The sequence below is a fragment of the Xyrauchen texanus genome, chromosome 41 (genome assembly GCF_025860055.1).
Source record: "Xyrauchen texanus isolate HMW12.3.18 chromosome 41, RBS_HiC_50CHRs, whole genome shotgun sequence".
NCBI lineage: Eukaryota > Metazoa > Chordata > Actinopteri > Cypriniformes > Catostomidae > Xyrauchen > Xyrauchen texanus.
The window spans coordinates 32,061,222-32,080,613 of NC_068316.1; the positions used below are offsets into that span (position 1 = coordinate 32,061,222).

At 40.2% G+C, this 19,392-nt stretch overlaps 1 protein-coding gene across 1 annotated transcript in view; it reads left to right on the forward strand.

The window, feature by feature from the left end:
- Positions 1–19,069, forward strand: part of LOC127634041 (rho GTPase-activating protein 21) — a 69,921-nt gene extending 50,852 nt beyond the window's left edge. Inside the window, 17 exon segments of the mRNA XM_052113438.1 lie at positions 1,657–1,803; positions 2,543–2,645; positions 2,797–2,839; positions 3,272–3,397; positions 3,855–4,139; positions 6,803–6,867; positions 6,954–7,102; positions 7,201–7,343; positions 9,588–9,746; positions 9,825–9,903; positions 10,074–10,147; positions 10,248–10,337; positions 10,757–10,882; positions 10,993–11,034; positions 12,821–12,926; positions 15,119–15,150; positions 17,369–19,069. Coding sequence (XP_051969398.1) covers positions 1,657–1,803; positions 2,543–2,645; positions 2,797–2,839; positions 3,272–3,397; positions 3,855–4,139; positions 6,803–6,867; positions 6,954–7,102; positions 7,201–7,343; positions 9,588–9,746; positions 9,825–9,903; positions 10,074–10,147; positions 10,248–10,337; positions 10,757–10,882; positions 10,993–11,034; positions 12,821–12,926; positions 15,119–15,150; positions 17,369–18,970 — 3,371 coding nt within the window. The 3' untranslated portion in view covers positions 18,971–19,069.
- The last annotated feature ends 323 nt before the right edge of the window (positions 19,070–19,392 follow it).

Here is a 19,392-nt window from a genome sequence, read left to right on the forward strand (position 1 = left end):
ATTTATTTTAGTAGACTGTTTTGTTCAGTAGATTATGTTTTTGTTTGGTAGACTGTGTGTTGCTGGTTTTGTTTGGTTAACTGTTTTGGGTTTTGTTTGTTAGACTGGTTGGGTTTTGTGTGGTATATTGTGTTTTGACTTATTTGGGAGATTGTATTTTGGGATTTGTTTGGGAGATTATGTTTTAGGTTTTGCTTGGTAGATTGGTATTTTTTTTTGGGGGGGGGGTTGGGTTTGTTTAGGAGATTGCGTTTTGGGTTTTGTTTCGTAAATTTTGTTTTGGGTTTTGATTGGGAAATCATGTTTTAGGTTTTATTTAGTAGATTGAGTTTTGTTTGTTTGGTAAACTGTGTTTGGGTTTTGTTTGGTAGATTGTGTTTTCTTTTATTTAGGAGACTTTGTGTTGTTGGTAATGTTTGGTTAGCTGTTTTGAGTTTTGGGTTATGTCTGCTAGATTGGGTTTTCTTTAGTATATTGTGTTGTGGGCTTTTCTTGGGAGATTGCGTTTTGTTTTTTGTTTTCGATTGTTTTTCGGGTTTTGTTACATAGATTATATTTAGCTTGGGAGATTTATTTTCTTTTTTTGTAGATAGATTTTATTGGGTATTGTTTGGTAGACTGTTTTGTTCAGTAGACTGGGTTTGATTTGGTAGTATGGTTTTTGTTCATGACTTCTTTTTAAGGCAAAGATAAACTTAAATATGACTCATGACAGTTACTGGTGGATGATGTAACTAAGTTGATATGTCTGTATTGACCACAATAAAATAAAATAATCATGATGCATTAAACAGGCTTGAACTCAACACCTGCTGCTGGCATTAATATAAGTCTAAAATTAATCTAAACCACTAGTCCCTGTGGTCCAGATCCAGGGATTTACACTTTGACACAGGCACACACACATAATCATACATGAAAACCAAAACCAACACCTAATAATGGCAGAAACTGAACTAATTAGTGCCTTTAACTCCATAAAGTGTATTTATTCTACAGTTTTACTACAGTAGAATGTGTTTTATACTTATTTACAGTTGACAATATAACCAGGTATTCAAAGTGATGAACGCAAGAATTAACATTCATGTAGCCTAAAATAAAGTACATTGGTTTGGTTTAAAAGCTAACTAGATTGGTCCCCCCGAAAAGTGTTAAGAGTGTGGTTCTATTAAAACATTGCTGTTTTTTGGCCCAACTAATGATGTGAGGGGGGTGTTTGTCAGATAAAAATTTATTGGATGTAGTGTTCATGAAACATGTTTGAAATCATGTCATTATCAAGTTATTATTTTTGCAATTCCGTTTGTTGACCAAGTGTCACAGAAATTTCAAACTTCAGCTTTAATCTACAACTATTAAGATTAAAGTCAGACTAGTGTTGGAAAAACAGACTCTTTATTCTGTTTAGACAGATTATTTTATCCTGTGATGTGGTCCCGTCTGCCCTACTAATCTTATCTCTTGGTTTGTGTGTCTGTCTGTGTAAAGAAAGGTGTGGAGAGCTTATCAGTTTAATGAATGCTCACTCCTTACCAGCTTTATGAGTAAGCATGTTTCGTCCTAGCTGTCTGGTTCTGTTTGCACTTGTCTTTTTTGGTCTGTATTGCTTATGCTGTATACAACAAAAGCTTATTTTATATCTGTTGTCATCAGACGAGCCGTCAAGTTCCAGTAACGAACATGACACAACACACATTCCTGCATCTGCCGTGATTTCCAGCATGCCCGTCATTACCACCATCCCGCCTAGTCCCACATCGCCAACTCCTGTAATACGCAGGCAGCTGTCCCACGACCAGGGTGAGGAACATCTCTGCCAACTTAATAAGTTACATTGAAAATAAATGATCAGTGTGGGAAATTAACTATTTCTATAATGGAGCAATATTTGCTTCCTGGATTGATGTTGAGGGTTTTTTTTACCTTAATGAGGGCAGTTTTGAGCCATATAAATAACAGTGTCATCCTTTTATGTGAAATGTTTCAGCTGAATCAATTCATTGAAATAAAATCTCAGTCTGAAAAATGATGGCTGTTACCTGTAAAATCAAATCAAATACAAAGTTACTGTAAAGATGCTGCCCAAGAAGTCATTACATAAAAAAAGCCCTGCTAGATATTGTCTTCCACGGTAGATTTTGATGTGTTTAGATTTCTGTTTTGGAGTTATTGGGAAGTGGTTTCTTCACATTTGGTGTTGTCAAATATGATTTTATTAGATTTTGTTTTTTCATTGAAATACACATTATATTAGCAGCATTCAAATCTACTCTACCGAGACAGTAAATACAGATATCTGATAGCTACAGGTCACTATTGTGTCTGCAGAGGCACTAAACTCATAACTTGTTTGACATAGAATAGACTATTATGAAATATATCAAATATATAAGAGAACACTCAAGAAGATATTTATGTGGGGCATTTGTATCACTTTCAGAGCCATTTTTTACCTGATCCCTGGTAAATTTCTGACCCTGTATATGAGTAAAATCAAACAAAATGTGTTTTCTGTGAACTCTAAAATCATCTCTTATAGATTCTTTACGACTCACAATTCTGGAGTCAGATTCCGGTGCTAAAACGGAGCGATCTAAATCCTTCGATGAGGGTTTGGATAACTTCAGAGAAGAGGGTAGAGGGTATGTTTCCGGTCACTTATAGCTACAGAATAAAATATACAATGCATAGCAGCAATACATTGCCCACATGGTCGAAGAGCCAGTGAACTGCCATTGTTATTGTGCTGCCTCAGGCACTAATAACCTCTGTATGTTTACTGTGTCTGTACAGCAGGTCCATTAAACACACCCATGGATTTAGGGGCCTAAGAAAGGTGAGTGTGGCTGCTGTCATAGTGATAATAAATGACTGTAACTCTCCCATTAACTGCACAATGATTAGTTAACACATTATAGATAAAGGTCTGTTCAGCTGGTGTTTGGTGCTTCAGTTAAAATGCAGCTCTACAGCCATCTCAGATATTAGTACAAAAAACACAAAGGAAAATCTCAAACAAAAGGCTAAATATTTTTAAAAGCTCTAAAGCCATAAACTTGTTCAAATTCGGCAGATCTGATAATAGTTCTTATGCCCAATTTTGTGTGCTTCATGTGCCAGACAGTAAGTGTGAACCGACCATGGGCCATCTGAAGCTGAGATTACCAAACTGATCACATGTATCCTAGAGTTTTCAGTCAGAGTTGTCAAGCAGGATGAATCAGACTGATTACTGAATGAATGAATAATCTCTGTTTGGTGTGTACAGGCTGTAGATAAGTCCTCTGAAGACTCCGGCTCTAGCTCTAGAAAAGACTCTACTTCAGACGTCTTCACTGATGCCACAAAGGAGGGACAACTTCATTTCAAACAACTCCATATAGATAAGGGCAAGGTACAACAACAACATAAACACCAACATTCGCTTTCAGCCATTCATGGTTTGTCTTGTTCTAGGATCTCAAAATGGAAGGGTCTTCAGAGCCAACAGCTTTATAGTGCTGAAATAGCTATTACATGTCTTTGAATTGCAATTCAGTAAATTCCACTTCCTATCATTGCAATTCAACTTCCTGTGGGTGTGGCCAATTCAATTGATAGGAGCCAATTCTGCACAACCCTGGTTACAAACTCCTCCTATCTGAAATTAGTCCAAAAACATGCATGAATGCAAACTTCGAAAATCCCCCTGAAATCCCCAATTTTTTTACTCATTATGCTTTGTGATGCACTAATGCTAATCCAAAAACATGTATAGTACAGGTGCGAATTGGTATGCTTTTTAATGGTACAATGAGCAAGATGGGGTATATAAATAGCTTCTTAATAATTCTATTGTCTATTTTCTCAAGCGTGTTGGCAGTGGCATGCGACCATGGAAGCAGATCTATGCTGTGCTTCGTGGCCACTGCCTCTACCTGTATAAAGACAAAAAGGACAACTCTCAAACCGAAGATGAGCCTCTGCCCATTTGCATCAAAGCCTGTTTGATTGACATCTCCTACAGTGACACAAAGAGGAAGAACGTGCTACGGCTGACCACCTCAGACTGCGAGTACCTATTCCAGGCAGAAGACCGTGAGGAAATGCTGTCCTGGATCAGAGTCATTCAGGAGAACAGCAACTTAGACGATGAGGTGAATGATCAGCAATCATCACAATCACACAAGAATGACACTTTTCCATCAAATACAGTTTTTGTATTTTGTATGTTCACACATACTGTACAATACATCCTTTCATTCATTAACTGAATCCATCCATCCATCCATCGTCAACCGCTTATCCTGTGTACAGGGTCGCGGGGGGCTGGAGCCTATCCCAGCTAACATTGGGCGAAAGGCGGGGGACACCCTGGACAGGTCGCCAGTCCATCGCAGGGTCATTAACTGAATCCGAAAATGAAATAACCATCTCTCAGAAGTGTAGAGGAATATTGTGGGTTCAAAACAAGTTAAGCTGTATGGACAGCATCTGTTGGATACTGTTGATTTCAACAGAAAATGAATTAGACATCCCTCATATTGTAAAAACAATGGAACTCTATGGGGCAAGACATTGCACTGAAGTAAACATTTTAATGGAGCACAACAGTCCCCACCCACTTTTTTCTTCTTGTTTTCAGAAGTATTTTTTCCATTCACTTTTTCAATAGAGATTTTATTAAATCCTTCGTAAAAGAGTTGTATGCCATGAACCAAACCAACCAGCTCAGATGTGAATCACAATGTTACAAACTTTGATTTGAAGCAAACAATATTTGAAAATCGGGCAAAAAGATAAAAGGTACAAGAGAGTTTACTTATAGTCTTTAATGTGGGATTGAACTACAACCCCATGAAGCATTGTGAATGATGTAATTGAATTTAAAAATGATGAAACGATTGTGTAAAGCAGTTCAGTGGAAAGGAGGAGGCGAGAACCGGCTTGACAATATAAATTATAGTTTAATGAAGAAATAAACCAAAAGACACTAACACACACACACACACACACACACACACATATGATGGACAGCTGCCCATAAACGTTCTCACTCTAACGCACCATTGTCCGTAGTCTGCCTTTTTCCCTCTCGGAGGCTTGATTAGCGTGATGTGGTGTGTAAAAAGTGAGGAAAAAGGCTGTAAAAATCACTCTGGACCCCACTCACTCAGGCTATCCATCTCATGAACAGTTAAAATTGCCACATTGAGCAATAATTTTGTGCAATACACAGTTAAGTCTATTTATATTATTCAACATTTCCACTTCTGCCATTACATACATTGCACTGTACATAATATACTGTATTTTTGTTCTTTATATAATGGATTTGTATTAGATTTGAACTACATGTGGGTATGTATGTAGGTGTGTGTCTGAGTGCATGTACGTATATGTATAATTATTTATTTTTCTTCTTCTTTTTTTTGTCTTGTTTTTAATTATCTATGTCTTGCTGCTGTTTTTGTGTTGTTGTGCACTGGAAGCTTCTGTCACCAAGACAAATTTCTTGTATGTGTAAGCATACTTGGCAATAATAAATTCTGATTCTATGTAAAATCCTGTCCCGGCCCCGCCCTCCGCCCTGTCACATTCCTCCCTTGTTCTCTCAGGCCGGGGAGCCCCCTGCATGATGTATACCCCCCCCTTTCCCTGGGGGAGGGCGTGACTTATGCCCCGTTTGCCGGCAGGTCATCTCCGCCCTCCTGAATCTGGGAGGGGTCAGGGGGAGGGAAACAATAATGAAAAATAGGGGGGTACTCCCTGTAACTGTGAAGTACCCCCAACAATAAAACGATACAATTTAAAAGAGAGGCAAAAGGCCAATGCGGAGCGGCAGTGGGGGAGAGAAACAAAGGAAAAAACACTTCTCCGATACACCGTAGCTTGGTCATCGGCCACTCCTCCACCCTCTAACGGACGACAGCCGGATCGGAAGCAGTCCTCCAGCCCCTGGTGGACGGAACGCCCTGCTGCGTTCTCGGGGAACAGAAGGGGGTTCCCCCCCCCCGCTCGCGGTCAGCGTTCTCAGACCCCGCCGCGTTTCAGCGGCTGGTAGGGGACTCCTACTGGTAGGGGACGCCCTGACTGCTCCAGGTGGTCGGTTAGGAGCCCCTTCTCCTCTCGTGGTCAGCGGCCATTCCTCCGCTTCCAGGCGGCCGGGCTCCTCCAATAAACCAAAAGACACAAACACACACATAGGACGAACAGCTGCCCGTAAACGGGCTCTCTCTGTCGCACCGCTGTCCGCAGTCTGCCTTTATCCCTCTCGGAGGCTTGATTAGCCTGATAAGGGACCGGGTGTGTAAAATCCTGACCCGGCCCCACCCCTCCGCCCTATCACAGATTGGTAGATGTTTCTCTTCAGGATCATCCCCTATGGAGAAAATTAAGGGGATTTTTACTCCCATTGAGTAGAAATCATTTTTTGTTGTAACTTACCACATGCCACAGATCTTATCCATAGAAATCTTTTTAAACTCACTTTCATATTAAAGGGCAAGTCTATTACAGGCATAGTTCCTGACATTGATATGGTGGATGTTTTGGACTTCCCTGTGACACATGGAGAAAAGACCCTATTTAAAGATCTTTCTTACAATAGGTGAAAACCACCTAAGGGCATTTCTTGAAAAGAAACACTAACTTGTCAGGAAAACCATGACATTTAGACTATAAATGTGTCTTGTGTCTTCTGATAGTGTTCTACACAAGCCCTCTGGTGTGTTTGGAGATTCCACCTGTACATCATTACGTCCACTCATCTGACACCAGCTTTTATGTGTCAACTCTCTTTCCTTCTTTCCTTGTGTAGAATGCGACTGTTACAAGCACAGACCTCATCAACCGGAAAATAAAGGAGTACAACACTCTGATGAGGTAAGCATGAAACAGAGAGGAAGAGTTCCCATCAGTTTGAGTCCACTAGTCTAGTTCTAGATCTTGACCTGGTGTTTATGTTACAGTCTGACCAGCAGTAAGACAGAACCATCTCCAAAGGCCTCACGTCAGTCCCTGAGCATCAGACAGACATTGATGGGCAGTAAAGGGGAGAATAAAGCCTCAAGTCCACACTCACTAAATAAAGACCACGACAGGAAAGCCATACATAAAGGTAGCAGCACTTGACATTACCAGCTCCAATGGAAAGTCGGGTGTGTAATCAATGTGTCTTTGCATTGACACGTTCTCATTATTGTTGTCTCTATGAAGATGAAACAAGTCCACCCAAGGAAAAGGGCACATGGAGGAAGGGCATCCCTGGACTGATGAGAAAACCATTTGAAAAGAAACCATCTCAAGGAGTCACGTTTGGAGTAAGACTTGATGACTGTCCTCCAGCTCAGACCAACAGAGTAAGAATGTCCACTATCATTCTCTCTTACTCTATCTTGAAAAAGTAGTGATATTTTACAAATGTTTGTGCTTTTTAAATAATTGTTTGTTTACAGTATTAATATCATTGACAAGTAAAGTATGATAAAAATTAGAAATGTTTAAAACGTGTCAAGTTTGAAGAAATGTAATCATTGTGTCCATGTTGGTTTCATAATTTTTAAAAAGCATTTATAGCATTTACAAAATACATTTAATAATAATAATGAATGCGTTTAAAAGTCAAGTGGTCATCAAACAAAAAGTATTAAGAAATGTCTTTGCTCCTTGAATACTAGGGATGCGCTCATGTACTTGTACTCGGGCTCGTAAAAATGCTCTGATATTAAAAAGCAATACGTTCTGACGTTCGAATGTCATTCCGTAAAAATTCAGCGCACAAATTAAAATCACGTTATGCTCTAGTGTGATTATTAAACCATGAAGGCTGTGATTTAATGAGAAACATATACAGTTGGCATGTGCTGTGCGCTTCAAAGTGAATGTTGTGTACCTATTATAGCTTCTAGGCTCATACATGGAAAACACCATCATGAGCATTGCACACTCTGTTTGTAACAGATGACAGCAAAGGGAGCGCTAATTCACATTGTGTGCACAAGGCACAAACAGCAGCCTTTGCGGTTTAATTATCACATTGGTTCACATAGCAACCTGCTTTTCTGGAGTTAAGAAGCTCCCATCAAAAACACACCTAAATGGAAGGGGCTTCACTTTAAAATAAAAGCTCAATTTAAATGGAAAAAATGATAACACTACTCTATAGTTATGTAATAAAATGAAAATATTGGTACTTGTTCTCAAAAAAAGGCTATTGGGACATCCCTATTAGAGTGTAAACAACTTAATCATTATAAAAAAAAAAAAGTCTAACATATTTTACATGTGTGTAATTCACTCACTTAGACCTTTATTGAGAACACTATGGTCCTAATAAAGTGCCCGATGTGGGCTTCTGCTCTTGTAGCCCATCTTCATCAAGGTTCATCATGTTGTGCATTCTGAGATGCTGTTCTGCTCACTACAATTGTACAGAGCGGTTATCTGAGTTACCATAGCCTTTCTGTCAGTTCAAACCAGTCTGGCCATTCTCTATTGACCTCTTTCATCAACAAGGCATTTGTGTGCACAGAGCTGCTGCTCACTGGATGATTTTTGTTTTTGGCATCATTATCTTTACACTGTAGAGACTGTTGTGTGTGAAAATCCCAGGAGATCAACAGTTACAGAAATACTCAAACCAGCCCCCAACAATCATGCCCCTATGAAATCACTGAGAGATCACATTTTCCCCATTCTGATGGTTGTTGTGAACATTAACTGAAGCTCCTGACCTGTATCTGCGTGATTTTATGCATTGCATTGCTTCCACATGATTGGCTGATTAGATAATCACATATGTAAGTTGGTGTACAGGTGTTCTTAATAAAGTCCCCAGTGAGATTATATTTAAGATAAGGGGGGTTCTTAGGGTTTCTACATGTAACCTGAACAACATGTGCCTTTTCATAAAAATGTCAAAATATCTTATATTTCATACACAGTCATGTGGGTCTAAAGGGGTCTGTTTTAAGATTTTCTTGTCATATAAATGCATCTTGGTTACACCACCTAACTTTGAATTGGTGGACAAAAGTTTTTAAATGTTAAAAATATTTGTAAACAAAATCGCTTTTCTTATTTATTTTAAAGAAATAATTCTACAAGATTATTCCGAAGTACTTCTGCCTACATTTATTTTTTCAAGAATTTCAGCTATTAATGAGAATTTTTTTCTCCTGATGATTAGGCGACTTGTTTACCGTAAGCTTCTGAAAAAATATCAAAATGACGTTGAAAAATTGAAATCATGCCCATCATAGTAGAGGTGTATTCATTTTGTTTGAATTACATTATACAAATTGTTCACTTAGCCTCATGGTTAAAGGTAGAGTTAAGAAAAAAACAATCTGTCATTTACTCACCCTCTCAAACCCATTTACTGTAACTTTCTCTCTTAAGTGGAACACAAAAGGAGATTTTAGGCAGAATGTTAGCATGAGTTACTATTCACTTTCATCTATGCAATGAATGGTGACTTTGGCTAGCATTCTGCTGAAAATTACCTTTGGAAGAAAGTAAGTCATACAGGTTTGTTAACATATGAGGATCGTTTTATATTGGTTTGCAAGTAGCTGACTGAGCCATGTGTGTTTGTGTTTTAGTTTGTTCCTCTGATAGTGGAAGTGTGCTGTAACCTGGTGGAAGAACGAGGACTGGAATACACAGGCATTTACAGAGTGCCAGGAAATAACTCTGCCATCTCCATCATGCAGGAAGAGCTCAATAACAAGGGCATGGGCGACATTGATATTCAGGACGATGTAAGTGCACTTCCTGTATTCTCTCTCTCTCCTCTCCATATATATAGTATTAAAATCATATTCTCTGTTCTTGCACAGAAATGGAAGGACTTAAATGTGATCAGCAGTTTACTCAAATCCTTCTTCAGGAAACTTCCAGAACCTCTCTTCACTGATGGTAAAAGTCCTCTTGGAATTCCCTTGCCTGAGGCTCTCTGTGACTCATATTTGATGTATTTATCTCTGGCTGTACAGTTTGCCATCTAGTGGCTGTGAGTGAAATAGACACCCAATATCTCTAGCTGACTTGGCTGAAAGACTTGTCCACTTTTATCTGGCACTCTGTAGAGAGGTATGGAGACTTTATTGACGCCAACAGACTAGAGGATCCTGTGGAAAGACTCAAAGTGCTCAAGAGACTTGTAAGCAGCTGATTACCTCATATGATAGATTTGATTTTTGCAGTGTTAATAATCTCACTGAATGTTATGTCAGCCCTGAATAAACCTCTAATTCTTTTAGCTTCACGAGTTGCCTGATCATCATTACGAAACACTGAAGTTCCTCTCTGCACATCTCAAAACTGTAGCTGAAAACTCGGAAAAGAACAAGGTAAAGCATTTTTAGAAAGTCTTATGGTTGTACACACAGGACGAGTGACAGAGATATTAACATAACGGTTTTATATATATATATATATATATATATATATATATATATATATATATATATACACTGTATATATGAGAGTACTGTATATATACAGTATATATTCAGTAGAATATGTTTGGTATACGTATGAAGCTAACATGGACACAAATATTACATTTCGATTAACTTGGCACGTGTTTTAAACTAGATTTTCAATAAATGTCTCTTTTTATCACCACGGACCACCTTATATTGACCCAACAATTAAAATGTAGTGTAGCCAGAACACAAGAATGCACTGTTTGTACGATATAAAAGGGGAGAATGCCTAGCTATTATTGGCTTCTCATCTCATTCCTCCTTGTTTTTCAATGTGTCAGATGGAGCCACGGAATCTGGCCATTGTGTTTGGACCAACACTGGTGAGGACATCTGAAGACAACATGACTCACATGGTGACACACATGCCGGACCAGTACAAGATTGTGGAAACTCTCATTCAACATGTGAGTCAAACATTCGCATTTCAGAGCAAACACCTCTTAAACTTGTCTTGTTTGTGAGCTTTGGTGAAATGTATTAAGGATTCTGAATGCAGTCTGGTCTTTTCTCACAGTATGACTGGTTCTTCACTGAGGAGGGCAACGATGAGCCTATGGTGTGTATTAGCACAGCTGCTTGCTTTCTTTTCTTTGTTCTTGCTATCTTTTTTTGTGGAGTTTTTAGGTTTAGGGATTTGAACAAACCCTTGTAATTAATCCTGCACCATTTATGCTACAGACCTGAATGATACCTCAAATTTTGCAGCTAGTTGAGTTGGGGTTAGGGAACCCTAAATTCCAGTGGTTTCTGGTATCCTGGCCCAATCCCATTGACTAGGCTTTAAAAGAGGGCCAAGAGTATGGCTGGGAACCAAGAACCTGGTCATATTCTGAACCGTTTCCATTTAAAAAAAATTGAAATACTGGAGCCAAAAGACTTTCATGACTTGTTGGGTCCATTAACGGTTCTCGAACAAGCAATTTTCAGGGACACCCTCCTGAAATTCCCTGACAATGTTTCCTGTGCAAGCATTCAGTGGCACTGCCACACCGCTACTTTTTTTATCTACATCACAAAACAGTGCTACCTTCCAAAGGAATGACTCTTTATCAGTCGGTTCTTTTGAATCTACACCGCAAGACAAATAGCAATGCCTACCTCCAGTGCGAATGACTCTTATCAGCCAAAAGTCTTTCGTCATGTCCGACTAAAAAATTAACCACAAATTGTTACTGTGATATGAGTACTAAGGGTCATGAGACTTAAACTAGATTAATTACTGAATAGTTATTAGAAAATGTGTATTTAAAGATACACATTATGAGTTTTGAGGTAATTAGTGGTATTTGATAAAAATAAAAAATGAATTATTTTGCAACAATCTGTTCTGTAAAATCTGAAATCATCTCATCACTTGGTAACATTCTGCTGAAGGCAGTAAATGCAGTGCGAGCCAGAGCTATCAACTGGCCAGCCGGGGCAAATAGCCTCAGACCTTGAGCCGCAAGAACAGAATCAATCTCTGTTCCCACCATCGAGCCAATAACCCCAAAAAAACACCCTTAAAATGCCCATTTAACAAGAGGGAAGTTGAGATATCCTATTATATAGTTAAATAGAATATAGAGTTTATATAGAATGTAAACAGCAAGATAAGTTAGCATTGACAACTCACTGACTGTAACTGCCATGTTGTCCCAGTTCACCGTCTATAAAAGTTCACCAGACCATGGAAAGTAATTTCTTTGGGCACCACTTTGTCCATTGGGTGATTTAACGGATTTGTAATGTGCCCGCATATTTTTTTCCCGAACCTGTACTGTTGAACGCTGGAGACACAACCTGAGAAGTTCGGCGAAACTCCGCCTTTGACATTGAACCCACCTCAGTCCACGGTTGGCCTTGTTTGGCCCAAGGGTTATCGCTGGCCAAAGACCATTGGCCATTGGCCCGAGAAAGCATGATGAAGCCCCGGAAGTTACAGTGGGAACACAACTGGCCCTGGCAAGCACTAGCATGATCTCATTTGGCCCAGTAGTAGAAATGTGGCTATAGAGACCTGGGGTTGGTCTCTTTTGACTTAGGACAGTAGGCAACCAGCCAGAACACCATGACTACCACTTAAATAACCCTAGTAACCACATTGTTACTAGTAACAGAGTTATACTAAAAAAAATAAAAATAATAAAAAATAATATAGAAAAAAACTCAGAACATCTTGGTAATCACCAAAATACCCTAGCATCATGGTGAATTTTGTATGACCAAGTACACCTCATTTGCTTTAGAAAATGTACAAATCTAGTTTTGGTCTCTTTTTTGAGCTTGTTCTTTCCTTCCTTAATTACTTTGTCTAAATCATTGCAATGCTTAATGAATTCTCTACCTGTTCCTCCACTCAGACTACGGTTCAGGAAGAAAGTGCTGTTGAGTCTCAACCTGTGCCAAACATTGACCACCTGCTGACCAACATTGGCCGGACTGGCACCTCTCCTGGGGAAGTGTCAGGTAACATGTGCCCTGGGTTGCACCCTTCTCCAAAGTATTACTATGTCACGGCTTGTCACATGAGCTAAAACAGAACAATAATTTTTTTAAACTTTTTTTTTTTTTTAAATGTTCAAAAATGCTTTGCATTGATGAGATCAGATACTGGTTTTCCCAGTATGTGCTGTGGCAGTTTGTGAGGCAAGATTGGTATACATTTTTGCCAACAGTAGCTTGCTTGGTGCCACCTTGGTGAATTGCTTAGTTTTGATTTTCAGTATCCATCCTTTGATACCTGATTTTATTTCAATAAATGTCTCCTTTCTGTTATGCTCTTTTTTTATGTTTAGCGTGGTCATCTTTTTTTTCTCTGTGTTCAAACTCCACTGGGCCATCCCAGTAATTCTGCCAACGGCTTCACTAACACGGCATGTTCTTCTTCTTCAAAGAAAGAACAAACAAACAGCTAAAGCGCAGAACATGCTTGCCAATCTCTGATCCCTCTGTCCCCTAGCGCCCCTCTGTCGCGTGTCCTAAAAGGCTTTCCCAGCATTCACTCATACTGATCTTGACACAGGCCAACTGGGCGGAGTCTATCACACCTTGATGTCACTGATGGACTCAGTAGTGTCCGTGATGGGCAGCTGGAACTGTAGGAAGAGGGAGGACTGTTGCCCGCAGTGTAGCTGCCTAGTCTGCAGACACCCTCGCATTTTATGATGGGGGCCACAAAAAAGCACAAAGAGCAAGTGCAGCAGAAGTGTTGGGTTCTGTTGGGGCGTGTGTGGTGTTTGTGAGTGTACCTGGCGTTGAGCAGTGCTGCTGTCTCAAAAGCTCTCCGCCGTCTCTCGCCCCTCTCTCTCTCTCTCTCTCTGAACGCTGGCCAAATGGAGAGACATCATGGTAATGCTTCTTGGCTCTGAAAATCAGTCGGTCATACCATTTTTCACCACCAAGGGGTGTGCAGGGGGGCTCGGCTCGACACAGAAGAAATAACCCTCCAAAATGATTAGTAGTTGTAATGGAAAACGCAATGTGAGCATAGACAGCAGTGAATTATTCCTGTAGCTTTTCCTTTGCTGGCATCCTGTCTTCCCAGCGTCTTCTTTTCTGCGTAGCTAGCCCCTCTCTGACCCCTGTCACATCGGACCTTGGTTTATGCCTTGAGTGTCTCGTCTTCAATGTTGTCACAACAGCACATACCATACTAGCACGGTCATTAAACATCCAAACCCTTCAATCTATCACTCAAGGTAATGCAGATTAGCATTTTCTTGACTTATAACCTCTTCATTTCTACTTGATGTACACAATACTTGAGTTCAGGATGCAAAGGGTTGAAGGGTGATTTGTGGCATCAGCTAACAAGTGAAGTCGTTTCAGATGTCAAGCAATTTATTACATAAGGGTACAAACCAACAGAGTGGGACCCTGAACTTTACAAGCTTACTTGTAGAGATCACTTGCAGAGGTTATATAAGTAATAGGAAAGATGACACAATTCCAGATATCACTTGGGCGATCGTTATACAGAAATATGAAGCCACTGGATGCTGCGATTGACCAATCAGTATTCCAGAGTGATGTGTAATACGATTTTATAGAAAAATTATTTAGAATAAAATGCACATATGGATTGTGCATTTCATGTTGGCTTTTAATGTTATCATAGGCTGTATAATTAATGCTACCCAAGAAAGTCAGTGACCCTGACTGCATGACACTCATTATCTCGTGTCTAATCACTCATCCTGTGTCATCTGCATACACATTATAGTTGCACTCAGTACTTCATAAATGTTAAAAAAACACTCAAAAAAAGGACCTTCCATAACAAGCCTGCAGATAATAACATCAAGTTCATCTGTTCTCTTTTGCAACAACAAACACTTCTTGTTCACAAGACTTGTGTTGTCATATTGTCTGTCTGCTGGCAGTTCCAGGCATGAAAGATCACCCCCTTCTGGTGAATATGTATCTGAGTGTAAAAACAAAATAGTGCTCGCTCATTTGTCTGTCTGCATGCATGCCTGCTGTTATGCATCTCTTCCATTCCTTTTGTTACCGTGTTGCCACTCTCTCATCATCATGCAAAACCTTTCTTCGTTCCTTTGTTATTCTCATCACCCTCTCTTTGGATATTCATGTGTTTGAGTTCAATAAAAAGACATGTCCAAGTGGCTAACTGTGTAACACTTTTGTTTGCTCAACAGATTCACCAACCAGTGACTCTGCCAAATCTAAGGTGAGTTTGACTCCTGGACAGTGGCCGTTTCTCTGATAGGTCAGGTGTAGTGGGTGAGTGAAGTCATTGCACCAGGTTGATGCGCTCCACCCCTCTCATTGCAGCACCTGAGAGCCAGTGGCCATCTTGAAAAGATTAGACAGATGGATCAGAGGCCATCATGTCATGCTTTTAACATGCGCTGCATTTAGCATCATAAATTTGAGATGTTTTGCAGTAAACCTTTTTTTCTTGGGTTGGGAATCGAGAAATGGTTAAATTTTTTAGAAAATACTGGTCAGTTTCGCAGTTCATTTTTGAATTAACATTTCCACAAGAACCGCAAGTTGTTATGTTTATCTGAGTTGAAATCTACCAAGAACCGTTACTTTGTTATGCCGAATGTAATATTCGTGAGAATTGAATCCGTGTACAACCATGACTGACTGGTGGTTCATTTGACAAAACACTAGGGATGAGCAGATCAATCCTAAAGTATCGATACTTCCGATACTGATGTTGTATCAAAAATATCGATCCTCACACAAAAATATTGATTAGAATGTTTTGTTTTTAAACCATGAATGTGAACAATAATCATAAGCTTCAAAGTGAAATAAATAGGATTATTTACTGTATTAGTAAATACTTGTGCAGGATGGGATCTATTTCTCCTTCCGTCATCTTAATATCCATAAGTGCTGAAAGACACAAGCAGACAAGCTCTTGCGCCGTCACAAGGCTCATTCAAACATGAGGGTTCAGTGCCTTGTAGCGGTAATGATAGAAAATCAGAGAAACCGCTTCTGGAGTAAATTCACACTAAAATAACATATCTAAAAGTGAAAAAGTCAAATAATATTGTGGTAAACATGTATTTATTTTTTTGGGCTGTAACCATTGTTGTACTAGAGTAATACTGTAGTAGTAACCATGATTAATTAAGTGGTAACTATGGTTTAGCTAAACACCATGGTTAATCTATAGTTACTGTAGTTAAACCATGGATAATTTGTGTAAGGGTAAACAAAACAGAAGTTTAATAATGTTCTGTAATGTTCTTGAATTTTGACTAAATATAATATTTTAAATGACCCATTTTATCCCAAGAAAAAAAAATAATAATAATAACAAAAGCAATTTAATAGAAGTACTGGCATTGGTAATGGTATCAATATCAACGAGATTGGACTTGAAATTATTTGTATCAGATCTAAAAGAAAATAAGTGGTAACGCCCATCCCTACAAAACACATTATTTTGTTGTCATTAAAGTTAAATGTGTTGTTTTTTTATTTAGTTGTCTTGTTATATATTATATACAAACAAAATGGTTTAATATAGTATATGTATTATATAGATAGAATCAGTTATTTGGTGCTTCCTCAAAAGTACTCAAAAGGTTATTTTCCACCATCAGGCCGAACGGTTCTTGCTGCTGAATCGTGCCATTCCATACGGTTCTGTGCTTGTTGGCATGGTTACGTTTTTCTTTCACATAGTGGTGCTGCAAAATCAGCATAAGAATGGACTGACTGGGCAAGTGACCAATAATGACAATACAAGCGTTCCACCAACACTTTTTTTCTTCTTCTTCCTTTATATGATTAGCTAACCATGCTGAGAAATCTGGGCTGGGGAATGGTTTGTAATCAAACTGTACTGAACCATACTCAAGTGGAAATGCTACTGGAACCATTACTGACAGTGCTCAAAACCATTCAGACCATTAGTGTGAAAGTGCTTAAAGAATTGTTAACAGAATCATTAAGGAACCAAAATTGTTAAGCAGAATCTGAATCCAGACCAGAACCATTAAATTCTTTACGATTCCCATCCCTGTTTCTTTCATCTGGCTCCAGATTTGTTTTGAATTTCAACCCATGCAACTTTTCCATGTGGTGGTGCTGCTGGTGTTGCAGGTTCTGCTTGTGCTTTTTGGCTGTTCTGAACAAGGGGCCTGATCTGGAGCTCTGTAACTGTCTCTAATATTTCTCTCCCTCCTGATGTTCAGTCCTTCAACCTCTGATTTGTGCTGCTTTCAGATAAGCAGGTGGAGTACTCTGGGTTAGCCACCCACAAAGGCAGCGGTTAGGCTTTTTATTCCACATTTTCTTGCTGCTAGGCCTTAATGCTTTGTGGCCTATATGCTAGTTGGTTTACAAGTTTGTTTGGTTTATTCTGTGCCTGAATCTTTCACTCTCTCTATCTCTATCTCTCTTTTCCTTCCTTTATTCAGCAGGGCTCCTGGGGTTCAGGGAAGGACCAGAGCAGCCGCGAGTTCCTGCAGCCTCGAGTCTCCTCCATCTTTGCTGCAGCCAACCGCAAACGAAAGAATCACAAGGAGAAGCTGCAACCCAGCAGTTCTGATGATGACCTTGATTCAGTCTTCACCAAGAAAGAAAACCCAACTCAAAAGCAGAACCACCAAAGCCAGGAGGAAGTGGCAGACAGGTCCAGCCCATGTGAAAAATCACCTGCTGTACAGAAGAAGAATGGCATAGGTGCCGAGTCTACCCCAAAGATCAAGGAGCACAGGAACTCTTTATTCATGAAGACATCACCTAAGCTCTCATGTTCACCTGTTCTCAATCGCCCTCCCAAATCGTCCCTCTCTGATCCTTCACAGTTAGATGAGACCACCTCAGACTTGGGTACCATGAGCTCTGGAGCCTCGGTACACAGGACTAGGCCTCGGAAATGGGGCACAGCTTCATCACCTGCCCCTGACCTGTTACCACCTCCTGGAGGAGCTTCAGTGACTGCAGAAGTGAGCTCCATTACCTCGGACTACTCAACCACTTCATCCACCACCTTTCTGACGGGTGTGGAGTCCATCACGTTGAGCCCAGAGGTGCAATCTGTGACGGCAAGCCGAGGAGGAGACGAAGCAGATGATGAGCGCAGTGAGCTCATCAGTGAGGGGCGCCCGATGGAAACCGACAGTGAAAGTGATTTCCCTATGTTCAGCCCTGCCAACATTTTCCGAGACATCCCAACCTCAACCACAGTGGATTACGGCAGCACCACACCAAAACTGGAAAGCCGTCACTTGCTACCCTCACATAAGCTAATGGACTGCAACACTCTATCTAGCAGACGGTCCCTACGACCAAAGACAGACAGCGATTCATCTGTGGAGGCAGGAGCAGGCAGTATGAAAGGGGTCAGCAAAAACAAATCGAACCGACTGTCTCGAGTTCTGGAGGTGATGAAAAGAGGCCGTTCCACCAGCAGTCTCAGTGCCTCATTCCGCACTGAATCGGACCGTGTTGAGCCAGCATGGCATCTTAAACTCACAGAGAGACTCAAGGTCCGTCTGCGCTCCTCTGCCGATGACATGCTTGGGGTTGGCACGCAGAAGTCCCGCTCTACGGAAAGCTGTGGTAAGAAAAAGGGCATCCGACGGCGGCATACTATGGGTGGCCAGCGGGACTTTGCTGAACTTGATGTCATTCATGACTGGAGGGAACAGGGCGGGGTGGACCAAGGTGCTGAACTGTCTGCTGTGGAGCACCTCAGACCCAAGTGCGACTCTCAGGACTTATCTATCGGGGAATGGATTGCTCGTGAACACCGTCAGGCTGGGGGTTCCCAGGCCAGTTTGGAGCCAGAAAGTCAGGTTGGTCCAGAGGCAGCAGAAACAGGAGAGACTCAAGCAGGGAATGCGGAGTGGCTGACTCCTTCTGCGTCTTCATGTACTCAGTCCAGCACTGAGCAAGTGAATGGTGGTGCTTCAAAGGGCAAATCCAGAAATAGCCTGAATCCAGGGGCTGATGCTCATCCTCAGAAACTTTCAGAAGCCCAAGTGGTGCGCTCTCGATTCTACCAATATCTTTGAAAGAAACGAAGAATTTGCATGTGTGTTATAATGTGTCATAATGTATTTCTAAGAGAATGAATGTACTTAGAGCTAAGGTTAATCCTCCTTTACTTTGCGACCCCCAAAGTACAAAGTATTTATAAATATGAATATATATTATAAATTGTATATATCTATATGTATAGGCTAATACGAAAAGTAAATGGAGTAATTTTAACAATTTGTGTTACTCCTTGCTTTTGGTTCTCTTGAGAAGCTTGTAACGTGCATATGTGTATGACGGTGAAGTGGCCTGTTATTTAAAGGCTGTAAAAAATTCACATTTATGACTGCCTCCGCTGCTGCGACAGCACAATTCTTGGACAGAAATGCATTTGTGAAACTGTTACTGAAGTATAGTAATATCAAAAGAAAAGGCATCTCTTCCAAGGTTACGAAGG